We start from the raw sequence: 20,633 nt of genomic DNA on the forward strand, positions 1-20,633 counted from the left end.
TTTTCTACATAGTCACCATACAAATTAAGGCATTTATCGTAGCGATGTACGAGCTTGGAAATTCCTTCGTCGAAAAATTCGGCCGCCTGCGCCTTCAACCACTTCGTTACCTCTTCTTGCAGCTGTGCGTCGTCATCAAAACGCTGCATAGCCAGCCACTTCTTCATTGCTGGGAATACGTGGAAGTCGCTCGGTGCCAGGTCGGGACTGTACGGCGGATGAGGAAACAACTCCCACTTAAAAGATTCAAGAACTTTACGAGTGACATTTGCCGTGTGGGGCCGGGCGTTGTCGTGAATCAACAAGATCTTAGAGCTCAACATTCCTCTGCGCTTGTTTTGAATTGCTCTTCTGAGTTTTTGGAGAGTTTGGCAATACCTTTGAGAGTTTATTGTAGTGCCTCTTTCCAGGAAGTCCACCAAAATTACACCTTTTCTGTCCCAAAAAACAGTCGCCATCATCTTCCTTGCCGACATTGTTTGCATGCATTTCTTGGGTTTTTGGGGAGAACTTGTGTGCCCCCACTGCATTGATTGCAATTTCGTTTCACAGTTCACATGTTTCACCCATGTTTCGTCACCAGTAACGATGCGATCGAGTAAAGAGTCACCATCCTTATGGTAAGCGTCCAAAAAGTTCAACGCTGCAGCCATTCGCTGATTTTTGTGGTCCTCTGTCAAGATTTTTGGAATCCATCTTGCACAAAACTTGTGGTAACCAAGCTTTTCGCTGATGATTTCGTGCAACAAACTTCGCGAAATTTGTGGAAAACTCAAAGAAAGTTCCGTTATTGTGAAATTTCGATTTTCACGGACTTTAGCATCGACTTTTTCGAGAAGTTCGGCGGTCACTATGCTGGGTCTCCCACTTCGATCTTCGTCGTGAACATTGGTTCGGCCATTTTGAAATCTTATGACCCACTGACGCACTCCACCTTCAGTGATAATGTTGTCCCCATACACTTCACGAAGCTGCCGATAGATTTCTATCGGTTTACAGTTTTTTGCAGTCAGAAACCTTATTACTGAGCGCACCTCGCAGCTCGCGGGATTTTCAGTTAACGCAGACATTTCAAACCGTCACAGTATCTGAACGGAGCACAGCACGAACCTCTCACTAGCACGGCTAGATGCAGACTGAGCTGCGCAACGCTCTGACCCTAAGATGGCCGCGCTAGCCCCGCCCCTAGCGGACACAGACGGAAACGTAATCTACTTCCTGGATGGCCCTCGTAGATTAAAAAGCTCATTTTAAATATATTATTCTATATCTTAATTTCTGGGGAAACTATTTCTTAAACTAATAGACCTATCTTAACTGTTTAAATTGAAATTTTCAGGTGATAAATTGAAATTTCAAACCACGATCAGATTACAAGTTGCTTTTAATTATATAATTTTTACATTTCATAAAATTCTTTCAATTTTTTAAAACTCTAACATAAAACTCTTCCAGTTGCCAAGGTCTAATCTGAAAATTTCGGACTGCAATATTTTCTTTGTTATTTTAATTTATAAGCATCACTTTTCAGAGTACAGCAATAGTTGCCTAGCAGATTTAAGCTTCATTTTTTTAAATGATTCTATTGAGTATATATATTCTAACTAAAATGTCTCCCACGACACTGATTAAGTCTTTTGGAAAAAGCAAGCATCAATGTCCAGAAAATGAACCTTAAAAAACATAATAATTCCTAAAGTTTTAGCTATCAGAAGCTCTCTTGATAATTCTCTGAAGTCTTTAACGTGTTTTATTTGTGATTGTATTTTCAAAGCATGTGCTTTAAATGCAGCCAATTAATCCAGAAAAAATCCTCAAATTCAGTGAATTTTCAAATGCAGAAAACGCGTTATTTTTTATTAATTTGAGAACTAATAAAGAACTAATAAATAATTTAATTTTGGTTTCCCTAATGAGGATAACTTTATCTTTTTAAATTTAGTTTTCTTCTTTTCTATCCATTACCTGCACAGATCAAATTCCCAAATGCGCGCCCGGTGCAAGTGGCAGCACGTTCAACTAGCAATCATATGATCCATGGTTCAAACTTCGTTTGAGATCATAGCTGAATTTTCAAGTTTTCAAACTTTGAAAAAAATAAAAGTGGCGGTCGAACTATAAAATATGATGGACGGTAATTCGTCACCATTTACATTTGGTCGAATAGGTCTCGCATCTCTGCCTAGTCGCCCTGTAAGTGGTTGAAAATATAAAAAAAAAATTATCGCATTCCTTCTCGCGTTCTGTCAGAGTGTAACTGATACCACGTCTTACTGAAAGATCCGTAGTTCGTGTCCTGACGAAGGCTTAGTTGGTTTTTACATTTTCTGACATCGAAAATGCTGATATCTCTGCAAACAAGCATCTTGTTTGATGTAATGAGACGGAAGGTATGTTTTTCGGAGACGTACTAAATGTCAGAAACTAGACTGTTCATTCTTGTAGGTAATTTACCTTTCAGGATGGAATCGTTTCGTATAATATTTCCCTTTATTTCTATATCCCAATCATATAAAGAGCTACAGTATTTCGTTTACCCAAACAGTACAGGGAACAGAATTATAATTGTTTACCTCCTTACACATGTCACTGTTTTTTCTCTTAATTTAGCTATGCAGGAAAATGTTTCAGAATGTTATATGATTCTCTCATCCATGTAGCACAAGCGCGTGACAAAAAGGATTTCTCATTTCCATTACGAAATAGAACTATTTCGAAAATATTTCGAGAATTCTATAAATATTCTTTATTCATCAGAAGTGTGCTGTGCCGAATACCGAGCAACGAATGGATGCTTTGTATAAGTTTTGCACCTTTTTTTAAGCAATTCTATCAATTAGATTTTAAAATTTTTTCAAATATTTGTAATCTACGATTTTTTGATAAATTAAGATACCAAAAAAGATCAGATAATGCCGTTTTATTTAAAGAAGAGTCTGAAAATAAATCTTCTGAAATTTAGAATAGAACAACAGCATTTATAGGAAATTCTGATAAAATGTGTCAGGCCAGATGATGAAATTTTGCCTTCATAATGTCATCAAAAAGCTTTTGATTATGACAGAATACATAATAATCATTAAAATGTTCTCGAGTGAAAAAAATTATTGTTGATCAATGTCATTTTTCCTTCGTTCGAATAAAATTCGGAATCATACAAGGGTTTTGGATTCAAGTGGGAACTGATTGTTAAATTAGAAAGCTCAAAACCATTTCGTCAACTACTCGCACTCGAAAATATTGGAATTTACCTAAAATCGTTTTCTCTCTAGGCAAAGGAAAATTTTTTTAAGACATGTAAACTGTGCCGAGTTTTGCAGTCAGTTCATGGGAAAACCTATTTCTCGACGTTTTATATTATTTCACCATCTTTCTATGAGTACATTAATTATTACAAGGTTAAACTTCAATTCAATTTGATTAACTATCTCATTAAAACTAGTATCACCCGCTGATGCGAGGAAAGAAACAACACAAGGCAACGCCACAGCATGTAAACAACAGCACACGCAAGGTCCCAAAACATTGCAGCAGATTGATCATAATATTGACCACAAAAAAAGAACCTAATGCAAATAAGGCACACCTAGTTATGTCGTCACTTCGAAAATAAAAAAGGAAACGTGATAATGACCCTCAAATTCGCGTTATCCGCCCTCTCAGTATTAGAACTTAAGCACTATAGGCAAGGTCAGCTTTGCGCTCCCTGGTGGCGACCTCGGTCGACGACCGTGGACCCCACCCGAACAAAGCACTGTGACCCTGGCGAACGCATCAATATGTAACAAAAGTGTTCGAAATGAAAACAAACTTTCTCTGAGTGAAAGTGAAAAGGGGTCAGTGGGACAACCTCCGCCCTCACAATTTGACGTGTGGTTTGACCCACATGATCATCTGATGGTTTAAATAGCATTTCACTTTCTTTAACCTCTGTATTATATTTCTCTATTGTTTTGGTTTTTCGATAACTGCGATAGAACATTGTTTTGATAAACATCAAGCATGTGGCTTCAGTTCCTTTTCTTTCTTCTATTTACACTTCTGGGTTTTCCTCATGTGACTCCTTCACCAAGTAAGGAAAATATTAGTTTTCTTATTTTATTTATTTCATTCGGTCCATATTTTAGACAAATGGATTATAAACGTTAAATTTTGTAAAATAACTATGGTCAAGTGTTTTCAATAATATTAATTTGCCGTGCTTGAAATAAAGGTGGAATGCATATATTGTAATTTTCTAATCAAACTGTTTTTAATTTTTTCTCTCTCCTGCCTTTTCTTCGATTGTATAAAAAAATTAACTTCTTTATTATTAAGAACTACTATCTCAACTAACGCGAAGAAGAGTTTAGTGATGTATTTAAAGAGAAGGATTGAACTGTAATTGATAATTGCGTGATTTAAAATATTTGTATAAAAGGTACTTACTTTTGTGTTTATGCCTTCACGTCGTAGCCAGTTTAAATTAAAGCGAAGTTTTCAAGTAGTAAGCGATAATACTTAAATTTATAATTTATAGCTAAACCTCAGATGTAGAATAGTTTCAACCCTATATATTAAGTAACTATGATTTACTGAAGTTAGAAATTTCTTCCGAAATGTATAACAAGCAACTAACAATCTAGTAGTCGAAACTTTGTTACCTGTTAATTCGTTTAGAAATAGGGAAATTGATGTCCCTTTTGCTTATATATGCGGGGTCACGCATTCTGTGGAAATGAAAGAGCTGATTTCTTATCTAAAGGTGCTTTAAATTCACCCATTGATATAATATTAGCATTCCAAAGAGTTATTGGAAGTTCTTTTATTGTATGTAGCTTTTATGTAAGTGGAATGAAGAACATATTTCAACCTGTAACGTTGAGAGCACCAAAAAGGTTCTTTCCTTCTATTCACCATAGACTGCATTCCGAGTTTTTCCCCGTTATTAATTTTAAAGTACCTCAATTCTTATCTGGTCACAGTAAATTTGCAAATTAACCTTTTCGTTTCAATCTAAGATCAAATAATTCATATGAGTGTTCAAAAAATGTACTTCAAGATATATCTGTTTTTGTGAAGTCTAAACGGCTGTTCTCTGTTTTTGTTCGTTTTATTTATGCGTGTTATATTTAATGTTTTAATTAACTTACTTTTGTAAGTGGTATTTGTGGTGCACATTAGTGTGCAAAATTGAAGAAAATATATCTGCGCGTTTATCTTTCCGAACACGGTTTCTGTAAATTCTGTAATCCACATAAAAGTTTGGTTGTTATTTAAATAGTGTTAGACATTGCTGTTAATTATTAGGTGATAACTCTCTATCTTGATCAAGAGCCTTAAATTGGCCATTAGATAAATTATTTAGCAAAGCGATTTACACTAGAAGGTTGTAGGGATTGTGATCAAAATTTAATTTTCTAAATTTTCTACTTGTGGGGGGGGGCGCAAACCAATACATTAAATTGTTTCATCAAATAATATTGTTAGAGCTATCTCTGCATATTTTAAGACTTAATATTTGCATTACAACCTCCCAATGAGTGATTACATTTTCCTCTTTTTGTAAAGTGTTCAATTCAGGTTAAGTTCTGTTATATCATTGAATTTTTTCTCCAGATGTAAAATAATATATCAAACATTCTTTCTGGACATTTCAGTGAAGGAAGAAAAGTTATCTTTTATCAGAAGTAAGAATTAGTCTGGCGGGATTCTGCAATTCTATTACTAGAAATGACCTATAATTTCAAAAATGAAAGCTAATTAACTAAGCATTTAGTTCTTCGGTCAGTTAATTTATTTACCTTTTTTATGTAAACATATTTTTATTACAAATAAATTAAAACATAATTATTACGACTAGATCATCTAGATCTTACACATAAATGTTTTCAATATTTAGTCCTCAAATTTATATTCTTTTCTCTTTAAACCTCACTTCCTGAATGCAAAGAAGGGCTATTTATGCGACTTACCATTCTCTTGTTCCAAAACGCAGAATTATTTTAGCAGTTTTGATAGCATGGCTTCACCTGCTGTGTCTACGATTACGCTAGTTTGCTTTTGTTTATATCAGTTTTCTTTTGTTTCGTTTTTTTGTTTTTGACCTATTATTGCTTATTTTCTAACATTTTTCTCATAAATTGAGGGTAATGTACTATTTTGTTCTTGAAGAGATAAACTAACGAATGCTTTCTAGTTGAAATGACATAGGTAATGCACAAAGGCTGTTCACACATTTTTTAGACGATGTATATTGTATTCACAAAACTAAATTACATAAAATTCTTATGTTTTAAATGTTCTATTTGGCATCCCTTATTCTGAACTATCTTTCGACACCGCAATTTCCATGATAATAATGCCTTTTGAAGTGGCAGAAGAGATATTCTATCCCATTCCTCCCGAACAGCTTTCCAGAGTCCTGTTGGGGTTTTGGGACAACGTTTGGATAATGCAGTTTTTAAAAGTCCGAAAGCACAAAAATCCATAAGTGACACATCGGGAGATTTAGTAGGGATATCAGTGAAGGGTATAGCCATGATAGCAGTTTTTTGTTCCATTTCGTTTAGGAAATTTACAGTGGATTTTGATGTGTGACTGCTAGCTTTGTCCTGATCCTGATGGAGTCTCACACATTGATGGCACTGTGGGTAAAGCGATGCTATTTCATTCAGAAAATTGGCGATAAAATATGTTCCTGATAGTATTTGGAGTTAATTTTGACATTTTTTTGCACTCTCTTTATTTTTAACTTGCCATTATAAGAAAAACCAGCAACAATCATGAATCCCTAAGAAAAACTTTCTTTCGATTCTATGAACCATGTACTTAAATTTTGTTCTCCCCTTTTATGATAATAAATGGCTCTTTTTTTTGTTATAATCATTTAAATACACCCATGTTTCATCTATTGTGACAATTGTTTTCCATTTTTCTTTGGATAAGTGTTTCTCAGATAGAATTCTGCAGCGTGTCCTGCGTTGAGCGATATGCTTTGGAAGAAGACGATGCACATTGCGTTTTTTCGCTTTCTTAAGATTTAAACCAACGTTTATTATTTTGTTTACAGTGGACACCGAGCATTTTAATGATTTTGCAACTGTCCTTTGACTAGGGGGATTTTCTTTTAACATTAAACAACGTACCTTTGCAATAGTCGAAGATGTCCTTTTTTTCCTTGGATACTTGGTTCGGAATTTTTTTCCCACTTGAGGCTCCAATTTGACGTTTTTTTCCTTTTTTGTTGATGATTACCTATCGACGCTTTAGATATCACAAAACCATGACTCTCACATCGTTTTTGGATAACGGGGTATGCATATTTCTCTTTGGGAAGAGCGTAAATGTAGCCTTCGAACCACTGCTTTGTTTAATTCGCCATTTTGAATAAAAACAAAACTTTCAAGCCACAGACGATAATTTTGACTTTTAAAAACATAGTACAATTCCAATTACTTCTTTTGCAGCAAAAGATTTTTTTAAATCCGCTTACCAAAATCGTCTAAAAAATGTGCTAACAGCCTCTGTAAAATTGATTCTTGAAGAAAAAGAAATGATGGGAATAATTGAAATGATCTCTACAAAAGGAAAAGTACCCTGTTTTATGTTTACCTAAGTAATCGATAACAGAATATTCAAAATGCAAAAAGTTGTTTTTCTTTTTACGGAAAAAAAAAAAAAAATTACTGCACTGTAAAGCAATTAACGTTTTAGATTTTTAACTGAAAAATTTATTCTTAACGCATATAAACTTGTTTATAAAATAATAGTATGTATGTAACATAAAAAATATAAATCAAAAATATAATTTAAACTACTGATAACTCCTTTATTCCCCCTCTCTATTATAAAAGCAGTAATGCCCTTCTTCTGGACTGCAGCATTTCTAAATCAATCCATCTCATATGACTTAATAAGGCTGATGACGTATTACTAAAGCAGAATCTAAATCGAACCTTAATTCGGAACTTGAACTCAAAATTTTGAGAACTGAAACCTTTCTCTTGGTAAGTTTCCACATTGCATAAATGCGCACTTTTGTTTCAGCTTTGTTACCGCTATGACGCTTCTTCCCTCCCTGACGTGTTGCTTAGCATCTGCTAGCTATTGTCCATTGTTCTAAAAATATAATCTGTATAAAATTGTGGGATGCATAACGCACCCATAATGATGATGTACAATGAAAAAGAATATGTGTCCTAATGTGAATATGTATTATCAAGGAATAAAATTATGTGTGGAATTTTACGGCTACGTCTGTCATCTTGTAAGGTATTTCTCCAGCCTTCTTGGCATCCCTTCGTGTTGTGGTGATCTGCACGCTGGGCAAGTATTCCAGAGGTCCGCGGTTCGATTCCCGGAGAACGCGTTGCTAATTTTTCATCTCTCTGGCTTTTCCAAATAACCTAATGTCTCTACAATCTTTCTAACTATGCAGTAAACCCTCTACTAGTTATTACACAACAAAGAACCATCGCTAGAATGTAATGCTCGAATAAAGATCATTTAAAATAAAAGAATTTAAATAAACGACTATAATAGTTCTTATAAGGCTAATATTATTTTTCAGAAAGAGCAGTTACTGTAATTTTTAGTAGCTAATATTATTAGTAAAAAAAAAAAAAGATTTATCGGAGTTTTGGAAATTATATTTTACTCACTAAGAAAAAGTGTTTGCATTGACGAAAAAAAAAAGAAAAGAATTCAAGTTTAACTTTCATTTTATGTTAAAAATAATGCAGCAAAATGTTTCTAGATTTTAGTTTTTTGTTTGTTTTGTTGTTCTAAATTTTTGTTAAGTGTATTAGACTCATATTTTAACAGTACAAACAGTACATAAGTATATCAATTTACAACGGGGTAAATTTTCTTATTATTTATGTCACGAATAAATAAGCCATGAGAGCTATGAAAAATTAAAATATGATTATCTAGATACCTAATTTGTTTCTAATTCTATTTAATATAATTATCTAATTTGTTTTACTATCTATTTCATATTTTGTAAAGCTTTAATAAATTTTTTATCAACAAGCTCAGCGATTTCAAACCGAGTAATGACAACATTATACGAAAAAAAAAAAAAAAATTATCTCCAGTGTGCAAGACTGTGTGTCGGAAATTCTAAAGATATGCTCATTTTAAAATTATTTTCCGATATTGCTGTTCAATTGAATTTTATGGTTTAAGTGCAAAGAACGTGTTATTTAATAAGTAAAGGTAATACACAAAACGTCAAAAAACACCCTCCCTTTGGAAGTAATGTAAAATCTGAAAGCTTTCAGATTTTTTTTATTTAATTTCTCTTTATATTTAGCAAAATTTAAGTTTTAATGTTGGCATAGATAGATATAGATATAAAGACGTAGACAGAAAGCTATAGAAAATATATACATGTAGATGTAAATAGATGGATTGATTGAATAGATAGATAGATGTGTGTGTGTGTGATCGTGTGGGATAAAAAATAAGAAACTCAAAATTGATAACTTTAATTTGGTGACGTCCCCTCTCTGAAATCTAAACTGCGTTACTTAAAAATTAAACGGCATTCTTTCATCTGCATTGCTGTAAGTTCTGATCCAATAGCCGTTCAGAACTTAAGCAAAGCATTCAACTCTTACAGCCTTTGCTGAAATGCGCATTCGCTTTCCTACTATCTCTTGCTTTGTTAGCGCATGTCATTGCGTCGCAGTATCAACTGCTGTCTAGACATATAGTAAGTCTATATAAATTTATGGGTTACTTGTCGCACCGATAGTCATGTGAAAAGGAGAAAATGTGCCCTTAGACATTATTTGTCAGAAATAAAATTATGTGGTGAACATCCACCTATCTGTGGTTTTACAAATTCTATCCGTCTGGTTACCTATTACCTATCCTATTTGTTTGCCAGCAACACCTCTCGAAAACACCTCTTCCATGACTAAGAAATAATTGGTATTATCATTTACAAAATTATTACATATACATTTCAGTATGTAGTTTTGGTACTAGATATTGCAACTTTAAACTAAAAATTTAAAACATAATTTGGTGCTATATAACTTATTGTACATAGTGTTTCATGTTTTCATTTATAGATCTGGCTCAAAATTCTGTATAATATTACCTAAAGACAACGTATGAAGGCATTTTTTTTGGGGGGGGAGTATTTTATGAGGGAAGGAAAGTAACTGAAAATAAAATGCTATTCAATATTCGAGATCAGGTTATTAAAGGTGTTCTAGAAAAAAGAAAATTAAATTACCGTATATTTCCGACATACAACGTGCACTTTTAATAGAAAAAAATAATATCCGGATTTACGGGTGTGCGTATACGCCGGATATAAGAATGATACATTTAGAAATAAGGAAAAAGAGAGCATACAGATATTAGATTTCTACACGTATCTAAATGCTGTTTGTTTAAAAGAAATGACACATGAACTCAACTATTTTCATTATCGGATAATATTTTAAGTATTGGATAATTTCCGTAAAACATATTAATTATTGTGCTTTCATTCATTCAGAGAAAACATCTGACTACTAATCTGATTCAGAACTGCATTCTTACCCGAAATTATGTCTCTGTTTTCTCGAAATCCTAGAACAACATTCTTGTGCACATCTGCATTAAATACCCCCACCACCACATTTGATGCGAATTATTTAACTCCGTCAAGAATTTCCCCCACTTACATTTTGCTCCGCTTATCCTTGAAAATACAGTACATCATTGTTCTAAAGTCTGGGAAAAATCTTCTAAAGAATGACTTTAAAAGATAACAGCATCGCACATGTATTTCTTGGGTTTCTTCTTTAAAAAAATATGCGCGTTATACGGAGAATATACCTAAATATTAAAAAGTGTAGTTTGAAATGGAAGTGCGCAGCTATACGCCGGAATATATGGTACTTAAATAACCCACTTAATAACTCAATATGATACTTAATAATCCACTTGTTAAAACTTTGTAAATATGTTTTCTGATGGTTGATTGGTTAATTAAATGAGGCAAAGCACACATGAAAGCTATCTGCCTGCAAATGGGATGCCTCAAGATGTGTTTTAAGAAAAATTGACTTATGTACAGACATCCATTGGTGAACCATAGGGGAAAATTCTCTGGTATGTTAAAAGAAAAAGAAATCGTTCGGTATTATAACTATATTTTCTAAATATTACGATATACGTATAGGAAAAATATGTTTTTCGAAAAAGTGTTTAAAAAAATGTATCTGTATTTGAATCAGTACCTAGCTAAGAAATATAACTTACTCACATGGCTATTTTTGTTTTGTTAAGAAGGTAAGATTCTTGCTAGAAAAATGTGCAGTATTTCTCGAACATTAAAGCGGATGTAGCTTGCATTTTGATAAAATACATAAGCAAACATATGAATCACAATTTTACTTGAGTTGTAGCAAGTTACAACTGAAAATTTAATTCTGGGTTTCCTTTCCAATTTCTTTCTGATCTTAACAAATTTGTAGATGTATATTTCTCGTTTAAAAAGATGTATATTATTTTATGTAAAATTTCTGTTGTTTTAGTAAAACTTTGAACTCGTGAAGAACAAAAATATGCAATTATAACTTTATCTCTAAAAAATAAAAAAAAAACCTAATAATCAAATAATCAAGAAGCAAACTATTTGACTTGCTAATTCGTAAAGATATTTCACATGAGCTCTGTATAAACAGACCGTGAAAAGTTGCTTTAATTTTAAATGCCTGCGACTGACATTTCGTTATCCGAAGGGTTATTTCATTTACTTAACGGTCTCTTCTACTTCAACTAAAATAACAGAGCGCTTAAACATCCTCTGATAATATTTAACTAGGAAGGTGAAGATCTTGTGCCGAAAATTGCGAGACCGTCTGCATCTTTATGCTTGATTTCACGTATTACTCAGTAATATATTATTGATAAATAGACTAAAATTAATGTTTGCCCCCCCCCATTTGATTAATTCTCATTGTGCTTCATGTTTCAGAATATGCTTTTAGTTTAAATATGGCTTGTGGAAGTCTTGCGACACTGGAAAAGCGATAACGTACTTAATATGTTCAAAAATGAAATTGCAACACCTAGAAAGAAAAACCATGTGCAAATTAGGGGACTGAGGGGTTAAATTTTGCTAAGACATGAAAATAATCACATTTTAAAGCTTTGTAAGATTCTCGCTAGTGTAATTCTCAGTTACTGTAGAAAGTGACGAATCTTAAGAACTAGTTAGCGAATAATCGCTTAAGTTCGTGTAACAAGAAACAAGAAGATGGAAGAGTAACTAACCCTTTATTATTCCAATAAGATTTAACAAAACTCCGTCTTGGAGTGTACAATCAAAGCCGACACTTGGGCTTGAACTTAAGAGATTAAGAAATAACTAAAACTAATTTTAACTAAAGAAATATAGCCGAAGCTATCAAGATTCTAAACGAGTTGGCCCCTTAACTCCATTTGACTACGAAGCTTATCAAGGGCCTGAGTACGGCCGAGCGTAATAACAGCTTTGAGAGAGAGTGTAGCCAAAAGGCAGACGCGCGCAAGTCAGAAACTCTGATTCTCTCTAATTCTGTAAGTAGACTTCGCGGTTTAATACCGCTCCTCCTCGTTAAGTATTCAGAATGATTCCAAAACTACGTTCTGGCCGGAAGTAGTAAGTTGAAGTTAAGAGTTTGACAGGAAAGGAACTTAAAATTTAACTGTTAATAAAATTAACATAATCCTTACAGCTTAAATGGCATAAAGTCTCATTGAATGTAATTTATTACTGCATCATAAGACTTCAGAAATCGGTTCGATATTGCGATGCCTCGAGTTCTTTAGTATGGCAGTTCTTATCGGCATGCAACATCTTCATCCCTCCTTCTACTTCACAAATGGCCATTCATCACAGATGGCAAACGGACAAAGGCAGAATCTTTGAACACAGATATTTGGTTTATGATTGCGATAAATAGCTACGCGGAGAGCACTCGAAATGTAAGCAGTGTTGAACGTCGTGTGGTGCAAGATAAAAGATGAACCTGAATGAGAGTAATTGTTAGCCACTTCAATTCGGAGGAATGCCGAATTAGAAGAATAGAACAATGTAATCCTTATTACATTGCAAATAAATATGGAAGTTACTTACAAATTATCTAAAGAAGTATACTTTATGATGGACTACGAACAAGTTGGTCAGTGACAGATTGATTTCCTTGATCCTAAACCACCACCCTCCAAGGCTTTCATAATGTTCATCTAGGTAGCAATGAAAGCTACAATGGAAGAATAACCTCTCCAGCGATGAATCCTTCTACTTCTTCTCGGAAGCAGAAATGGTCCCAATATGTTCTTTAGACCACGTGGTCAATGCTGTCAACTAACTTTCACTAGAGAAGGCTCTGCTTCTGGAATAATGGTATGAGACAGGATAACATTATGATAAGCCGACTCCGCTAGACTTCCTTTCCGTTGTAGTGATAGTCCAATATTATGATAGTTTCATTGAGGGTCCAGTGGTTCAATTATCCTACAAGGGGTCCATGAAGCTGTCTTTCAGTACAACAAAGCTAAGGTGAATTTTTTCTGATAGTAATTCGAATAGTCTGTTTGGGCTTTCGTGAACTGCCGCATCTCCGGACATGTCTCTCATTGAGCATTCTGAGATTCATTGGTCTATTACCAAAAGGAAAGCTTATGAATGCTTCGTGTGCTCAAATGCTGGAAGCGTGGCGAAACATTTATGCAAAGATTAATGATCTCATTGACAGTATATCAAGGAACATGAATGCGTGAGTTTTTGAGCAAAGCTATGACACCTGTATTAAATTTGAAGTATATGGACATAACAAAACCACCTTAGGCACATACGCTAATTCTAACAGTGGCCCTTTTTACGAGTTTCCATGATGGGAGCGAAGTGCAATGTTCATTCAGTCAGGAACACTGAATAGAATCAAAATAACCTGAGTAGTCCTCTAATTGAGGTTTTAACTTAAAAATAGTACAAAGCAACAGTCTACTTGACTCATCATTGAATGCAAGATACAATTTAATCTCGAAGAATTCACAATTCAATTTAATCTAATAGGAATTACAATTTTTCTAGCGGATAATAACTCGTTTAAAAGTTCAATTGTAGCTTAACATTTCGACCGTTATTTAACACAGGCAACAGCTTGCTTCAATGCACCCAGCGTAATTCTATTGTTTCTCACACACTTCTATAATTCCGATTAAGACTTGTACACGCATACGCTTGCCAAATAAAATCTACATAATTTTCTAGAAAAAAAAAAAAAAAAAGAGTTGCGTGACTTAAGAAAGGACAGTAAAGATGCAAATTAAAATAACTTATTAGATAAGTAAACTAAATAATCAAGAAGTGGTCATACCACACTGGAAAAAGTGAGATGATACAAATATTTTGCTTTAAATTTTCTTATTATTTATATGTAACTAACATGCCCATCAATTTGTGAATCTCAGATTTTGAAACTTATCTTCTTCTTGTTGCAATTTCAATGTTGAGCAATGTATTTTATCTGAATAATCTTAATAATTCATCATAATAAGCTTAATCTCTTTAATAACTTCTACAATACTACTTGCACATTTCATAGTTATACGTGCTAAACTTCAAAATACCAGCATGTAAAAATGCTAACTTCATTCAGTAAATATTACTTACCCGAAAAGGGAAAAAGTAACATCAGTGTTTTTTTAATAACAGAATATTTACAATCAGGATAGAAAAATGCTTCTTAATTACCTTATTAAGATCCTCACAGTGTTCAATGCAGGTGTTTCAGCGCGTCAATAACATCAGGTTTCTATTAACAAGAGCGAATATAAAATTAATTTTCGAAAGATTAGAGTTATTTGGAATAGAATTATGAAAGCAAATAAGTAGGTTTTGTGGCATAGAATGATCAAACTAATGAATGACTTTTTTGTAAATTATATTTTTGTTATCTGAAGAATTACTCTTTTTGCTCTTAAGTCATGGAACTTATTTTTATGTTGAAGGAAAAATCAAATCTGAGATTTTTAACCTACTTATTTCGGGTTTAGACCGAGAGAATTCAGCAAAAGACATCAAAGAAAAGACTTACTATGATATGTGGGGATTAGCAGCTGAAACCTTGGTTATAACCATAGAAAAGTAATAATAAACATACTTTTCCTAAGGAACACTTCACTTCTTTTCTAATGCCTTCCTCCTACTAATGCATTATGAATGCAGTTGTTGGACAATTTTAAAGTCCTGTACCTTCAACCTGAAAATTATATATTATTAATATTTAAATATGAAAGATGTATCATGACTAGAAATCTGCAGATTAAAATTTTTGTGATAAAAATATTGCATGAGCTATACTGCAGAAAGCGTCGATTAAAAGTTTAATTTCGTTCTACTTCGTCTTTGTTTCCCCAAATTCCAGGCTGAATTCTCTGACTTGGATTGCTCTCAGCATTTGCTTGTTTATTTCAACGTTGGCTGATTAATTTCCAGTGAGATTCTGGTTTTATTTATTTATTTACGAGTATGAAGGAAACTTCTTCGAAAACTTTAGTTTTGAATGTCTTTTCACATCTAGCAAACTTCAACAATCTCTGTACAATATTTTTTAATCTAGTAATATATGATGGCATATATCTCTTGTGAAAAGTATGATGTATCACTGAAATTATTCTATCGTCTGCCTAATTGAACCGTCAGTCTGACACCACCTATTTGTTTCGTAATTTAGTTTGACAGTGTTCCTTCACAATTTTTTTCAAATATTCCATATACTTACGGAATTAATTTACATAAAATTTATGCAATTCTTAACACAGTAATGTTTTTAAATTAAAAAAATGCAAGAGCCCTTAATTTTTCTTTCGCATCTTCAAGATGCCTCTTTTACATAAACACTCTGACTTCTACTATTAATGGGCAAACCACAGTTATCCCTTTAAGAAATTCGTATCATTTTACATTTGCGCGTTATAGATAGATTACAATGATTGTGAAATACGGTTTGTAATTAGTTTTTGAATGCTATGAATAAATTTCATTTCCATGTAGGAAATTTACAATAGCCATACAGACTAGCGACGGTATAATTAAGAATTCGGTTCGGTTAATTGATGAAGGATAGCAGAATGTGTGCGTCGAAGAGGGTGCACACCTGTAATGAGAGATGACACGGAACGCCAATGAAAAAGTAAATGAGGATTAACATATCCTAACTTCTTCTCCTTGACTACATATCTTGCGACACTTCAAGGATAAAAGGGTGTTAGGCTGAATAAATAGCATTCTTTTCGTTCATTTCGAAGCTCAGCCCCGCTGTACTGCTCGTATTGAAAATTTAATCAGCTTATTTGGATGGTAATTACGAGACCATAAATCTAGAAATTTTCACTTGTTCGTATATTTGAAGAAATAGCTATTAGACCGGCCAATGTTTTGACACTGATGATAGCCTCAAAACTGCAATTTAGAATGAGCTAACATCGCAAGTGGCCATATTCTGCAAATAGACTATATAAATATTTGCATCCAACTGTAATTAGCGCATTGATGGTGGCTCGTATTTAAATAAAAATAACGCAAGATGAGCAAAATTTTCCAAAAGTAAAATTCTTACAAACATATAGCGATTTGCTAGTGTTGTCTTGCAAATCATAAGTATATTTCCTTTTCATCAATCTTATCTCTTCAGGTGTTTTAATAACAACAGACGATAGTATGTAGAGTGAAACAACCTTTAAAATTTATCGAAACATATTTATATTATATCAACCAAAAATTCGCATTTGCAAGTGAAAGTAACATTTGCAAATGAAATAAGACCTTTTCTAAACCTATGTTTTATATATAATCAAAATTTCTAGAAACAAAATAAACTCTAAAGTAATAAAAAAAAAGCGAAATAGTTGTGAATAGGCTTTAGACTGTTTTATTTAAAATATTTGATTAAATCGCGCTGTTCTAGGAAATTAGTTTATGCAATTTTTTTTTACTGTAATATCGCTCCAAACCGACAGGGTCATTTACGTAAAATATACATATGATGTGATCTTATTTTATTGTTCTTCAAAATTTTTTATTGGTGCATAAAATTTTATTTCGATTGTGCTGCGTCTTTTCGTAACATAAATATGAATTTGATTTAGTATGAAAAACTGGAAATATTAAAAATATTGAAATAACCAGTTTTATTGCCCTCCTGGCGCAATAAAGTGTTAAACTTTTCCATCGCGTTATTTCTATTTTTTTAAATAAAATCGCTTTTATATTAGCATTATACACATTGGCAGTTTGCTAGTCGCTTCTAACTTCAGAGCAGAAAAATAAATAATTAATTTCACTGGAAGGAAAGTTCTGTAAGCATAACATGACTTCCATACTGTTTAGGTACAAAAATGTTTTGAAAGATTGTAAATACATTTGCTATTAGAAAATTAAATTTATTGTCTGACCTATTAAAGCTAAACTGTCCGACCGAAAATTACAAACAGAAAGGAAATGCTTGTGCAGGTATCGCATAGCCTGTACTTAGGAATGAGAAAAAATTGACTACAGTGAGCAGATTTTAGCAGTGACATCGATTTGGAAGTGTAACTATCTGGAGGAAAAGAATTTAATGCGGGACGTGAAACACTATTAGCTTTTATAAACTAGTAAGCACCAGAAATTGTTTTTTTTCTATTGGAATTTCTGTAATGCATTAGTCTGTGAACACTATGAAAACTATTGGCAACGACAGTATAGAAAATGGATGAAGATTGTACAATAAAACTAGAGAACTGTAATGTCGAACACTTAAATATAGAAAAGATTTCTGTATAACATAAGTTAGAACCTTGTCAAATAAATATAAAAATGTGTTTTTGAAGTCGTTAGGAGAAACAACAACTGTACTGGACACTGGAAATTTCTGTGATATACATTTATGAATATATTTTTAACTTATTCTGTCATATTAAGACGATTTTGAATGCAATTATAATTTTCTCATTTCTATGAAAGAAAATATTTTCTATAATGTAAATTTTAAAATGTTTACTCTTAGCAAGGATTTTTTTTATATGGAAATTAAAGTGTTGACTAATTCAGGGCATTTTTAAAAAGCATAAATAACTAATATATATTTTAAAACTTTTAAAAACTCTCCTGGACAGTTTTTAAAGGAATGAGTATGTACAGAGCCTGCCGCTTATTCACTCACTGGCTAAAAAATTTCACTTAAGTATTTATCAAAGAAAATATTAAAAAGAATTAGTAAATAAATATAAAATTGTACTCAACCGCTTATTATGCTCAAATTTCCAGGAACCAAACACAATTTGAATTTAACAAATATTCTTTATTCGTATAAAGCTAATTTAAAGTTAATTTAAATCTAAAATTTAATTATGAAATTTTAATTGCAAATATAAAAGATTAATTATTGCTAAGAACTAATTTACAATATCACTTAAATTCTAAGCGCATATGTGTATTAAGTATACGTATCTAAAACCATGAAAAAATATAATATTCAAAAAAATTAATTCTAAAAATTGTTTTAAAGAATTTTTAAGACCAAATTAATTTGCATAAGTGAATAATTGTTGAGCAGGCAGGAGATAGATCTTATCAAGGGAAAGTTACCTCCAAACCTAATTCTTTAATTACTCAATTCGTGTTTCGTCATCCATATAGGCCAGGGTATAGTAATATTCAAAATGAAAAGTAAAACCAAGTGTTATGAATTACTAAAAAGGAAATTTAAACTAGTAAGAATTTTGAGATATTACGACTAGTTAGATTTGTTATACATATACTAACAAATACATAGATTGGCTAAAGATTGATTCCTCGGTGTCGAAACATCCTTTGGGTACCTAGTAAAGCTTTTCGTAATTCAACCGTTTAAGGTTTTGTGGATTGTGGCTCTATTGTTCAGGTACGTAGTGCTTCAATAAAACGGGTTTGCACGAAATTTTCCTATTTCTTGGTCTTTGTGCACTGTTTTCAGAATTTTTTATCCTCATTGGAGTTCAAATGGGTAGAATTTCCTTATCTTAAGGTTATCATAAACAATCTTCTAAAGGCACTGTAAATGAGTGAGGGTTCCTTATGGAATACCAGCTGTAAGCGGAACTTTTATATTTGATCTTTTAAAGTTTCTACATTCAAAATCTTTCGTTTGGGATAGAAACATCGTGTTCACAAAGCATTATAAGAAAGGTTTATGAAGTTTCTTGACTTTACCGTACATTAACAGTCTTTGAACGGAAAGGAAGTCATAATTGTAGGCTGAAGAAAAAGCAATGCAAGTATTGGTCATTCTTGTCAGCATGAAGTGGCAGATCGATTAAATAGATAAAGGGCAATCTTTCAGGAATGTCAGTTTTGAATCAATCACTGATTAAAAAAAGAAACATTTTCAAATTTGTTTTGTACTTAACGTCGAAAATGCCAAGTGATTTAAGCTTGCAAGAAAAGGCTAAATTGTTAAAATATATTGAAGTTCTTGGTAATTGCAGCCAGAGAAAAACAACATTTAAATTGAGGATTTCCCAAATAGCACTGTGAAATTTACTTAAACATGGAATTATAATTAATGAAGAACTGAATGGGAACTCTTCTGGAATGGAACAGCGAACTTAAAAAGGAAACAATAACTTTATTAATTAGATAAATGTGTAACACACACATCTCTGATCTCTTTTTGAAAAACATTAGTGTCACTTCCTGCAAATACAAATTCTAACATTCGCCCTTTAGACCAGGGTATTGTAACCGAATGTGTTTTCAGAAATGATGTTCAGAATGAAATGTTTTCAGAAATGATGTTTCTGTATTTCGAATGTCATTTCAGAAATGATGTTCGGAAATTGATGAACAGAACCGAATTTTGTGAAAATGTAAAGACTTCGAAGGAGATAAGTAAGTCAACAGCTTCGTTAGAAACCATGCATATTATACTCATGCGGGAGGTAAATCTCTGAAAATGAGTTAAACTGTCTCAGAAAATGTGACTTTCGTGTGGAAGAAACCTCAAAGCAATTACAAAGTAGAGCTAATATTTGAGACACCGGTGAGGGAAGTGGTGACGATTCATTTTTAGAATACATGTCATTCGCAAAAATATTGAGACAACATTTGTAAAAACTGATTATGAAGGTATTAAAAGAAGTGCAGAAAGTAACATCGAAAGTGGTACAGAAAACATGACGCTATGCCAACATCAATCGAATCCATAAAAGCATTGTAAACTCTATGAAAAAAAAACCTCTTGAACTGAAAGGTACTGATAATAACAGCTAGCAGCAGTTTTACAAAGCTTAAAACACAATTGAAAAACTGTTGTTGAACCAAACACAGATAGGATAGTTGTTTGTAAAGGATTAAATTTCATCAAGAACATAATAATAAAAATATTTTTACAAAAAATTTAAATTTCGAAATTTTATAAATGGTTTTGCAGAGTCTCACTTTCTTTGGGAACATATAATGCTAAACTCTAGAAACACTGCAGAGAAATAATCGTCTTGTCTTAAACTGCAAAAAGGCAAAGTCAGAAGAAGAGTGTAAAATAGCCCTTTTATTCAAATGCAACATTAACAATTACCGACCTTGGGTTGACTTAAATTTAAAAACACTTCTGCCTTAACAGAAATACGAAACGTTG

At 32.7% G+C, this 20,633-nt stretch overlaps 1 protein-coding gene across 1 annotated transcript in view; it reads left to right on the plus strand.

The window, feature by feature from the left end:
* Positions 1 to 3,853: 3,853 nt before the first annotated feature.
* The window catches only part of LOC118189481 (trypsin-1-like), a 64,958-nt gene continuing 48,178 nt past the window's right edge, over positions 3,854 to 20,633 (plus strand). Inside the window, exon 1 of the mRNA XM_085816355.1 lies at positions 3,854 to 4,072. Within this exon, the coding sequence (XP_085672481.1) occupies positions 4,003 to 4,072 (70 nt within the window). The 5' untranslated portion in view covers positions 3,854 to 4,002. The remainder of the gene's footprint in view (positions 4,073 to 20,633) is intronic.

Source organism: Stegodyphus dumicola, chromosome 5 (genome assembly GCF_044657685.1).
Source record: "Stegodyphus dumicola isolate Sdum_Otavi_A_Nest chromosome 5, ASM4465768v1".
Lineage (NCBI taxonomy): Eukaryota > Metazoa > Arthropoda > Arachnida > Araneae > Eresidae > Stegodyphus > Stegodyphus dumicola.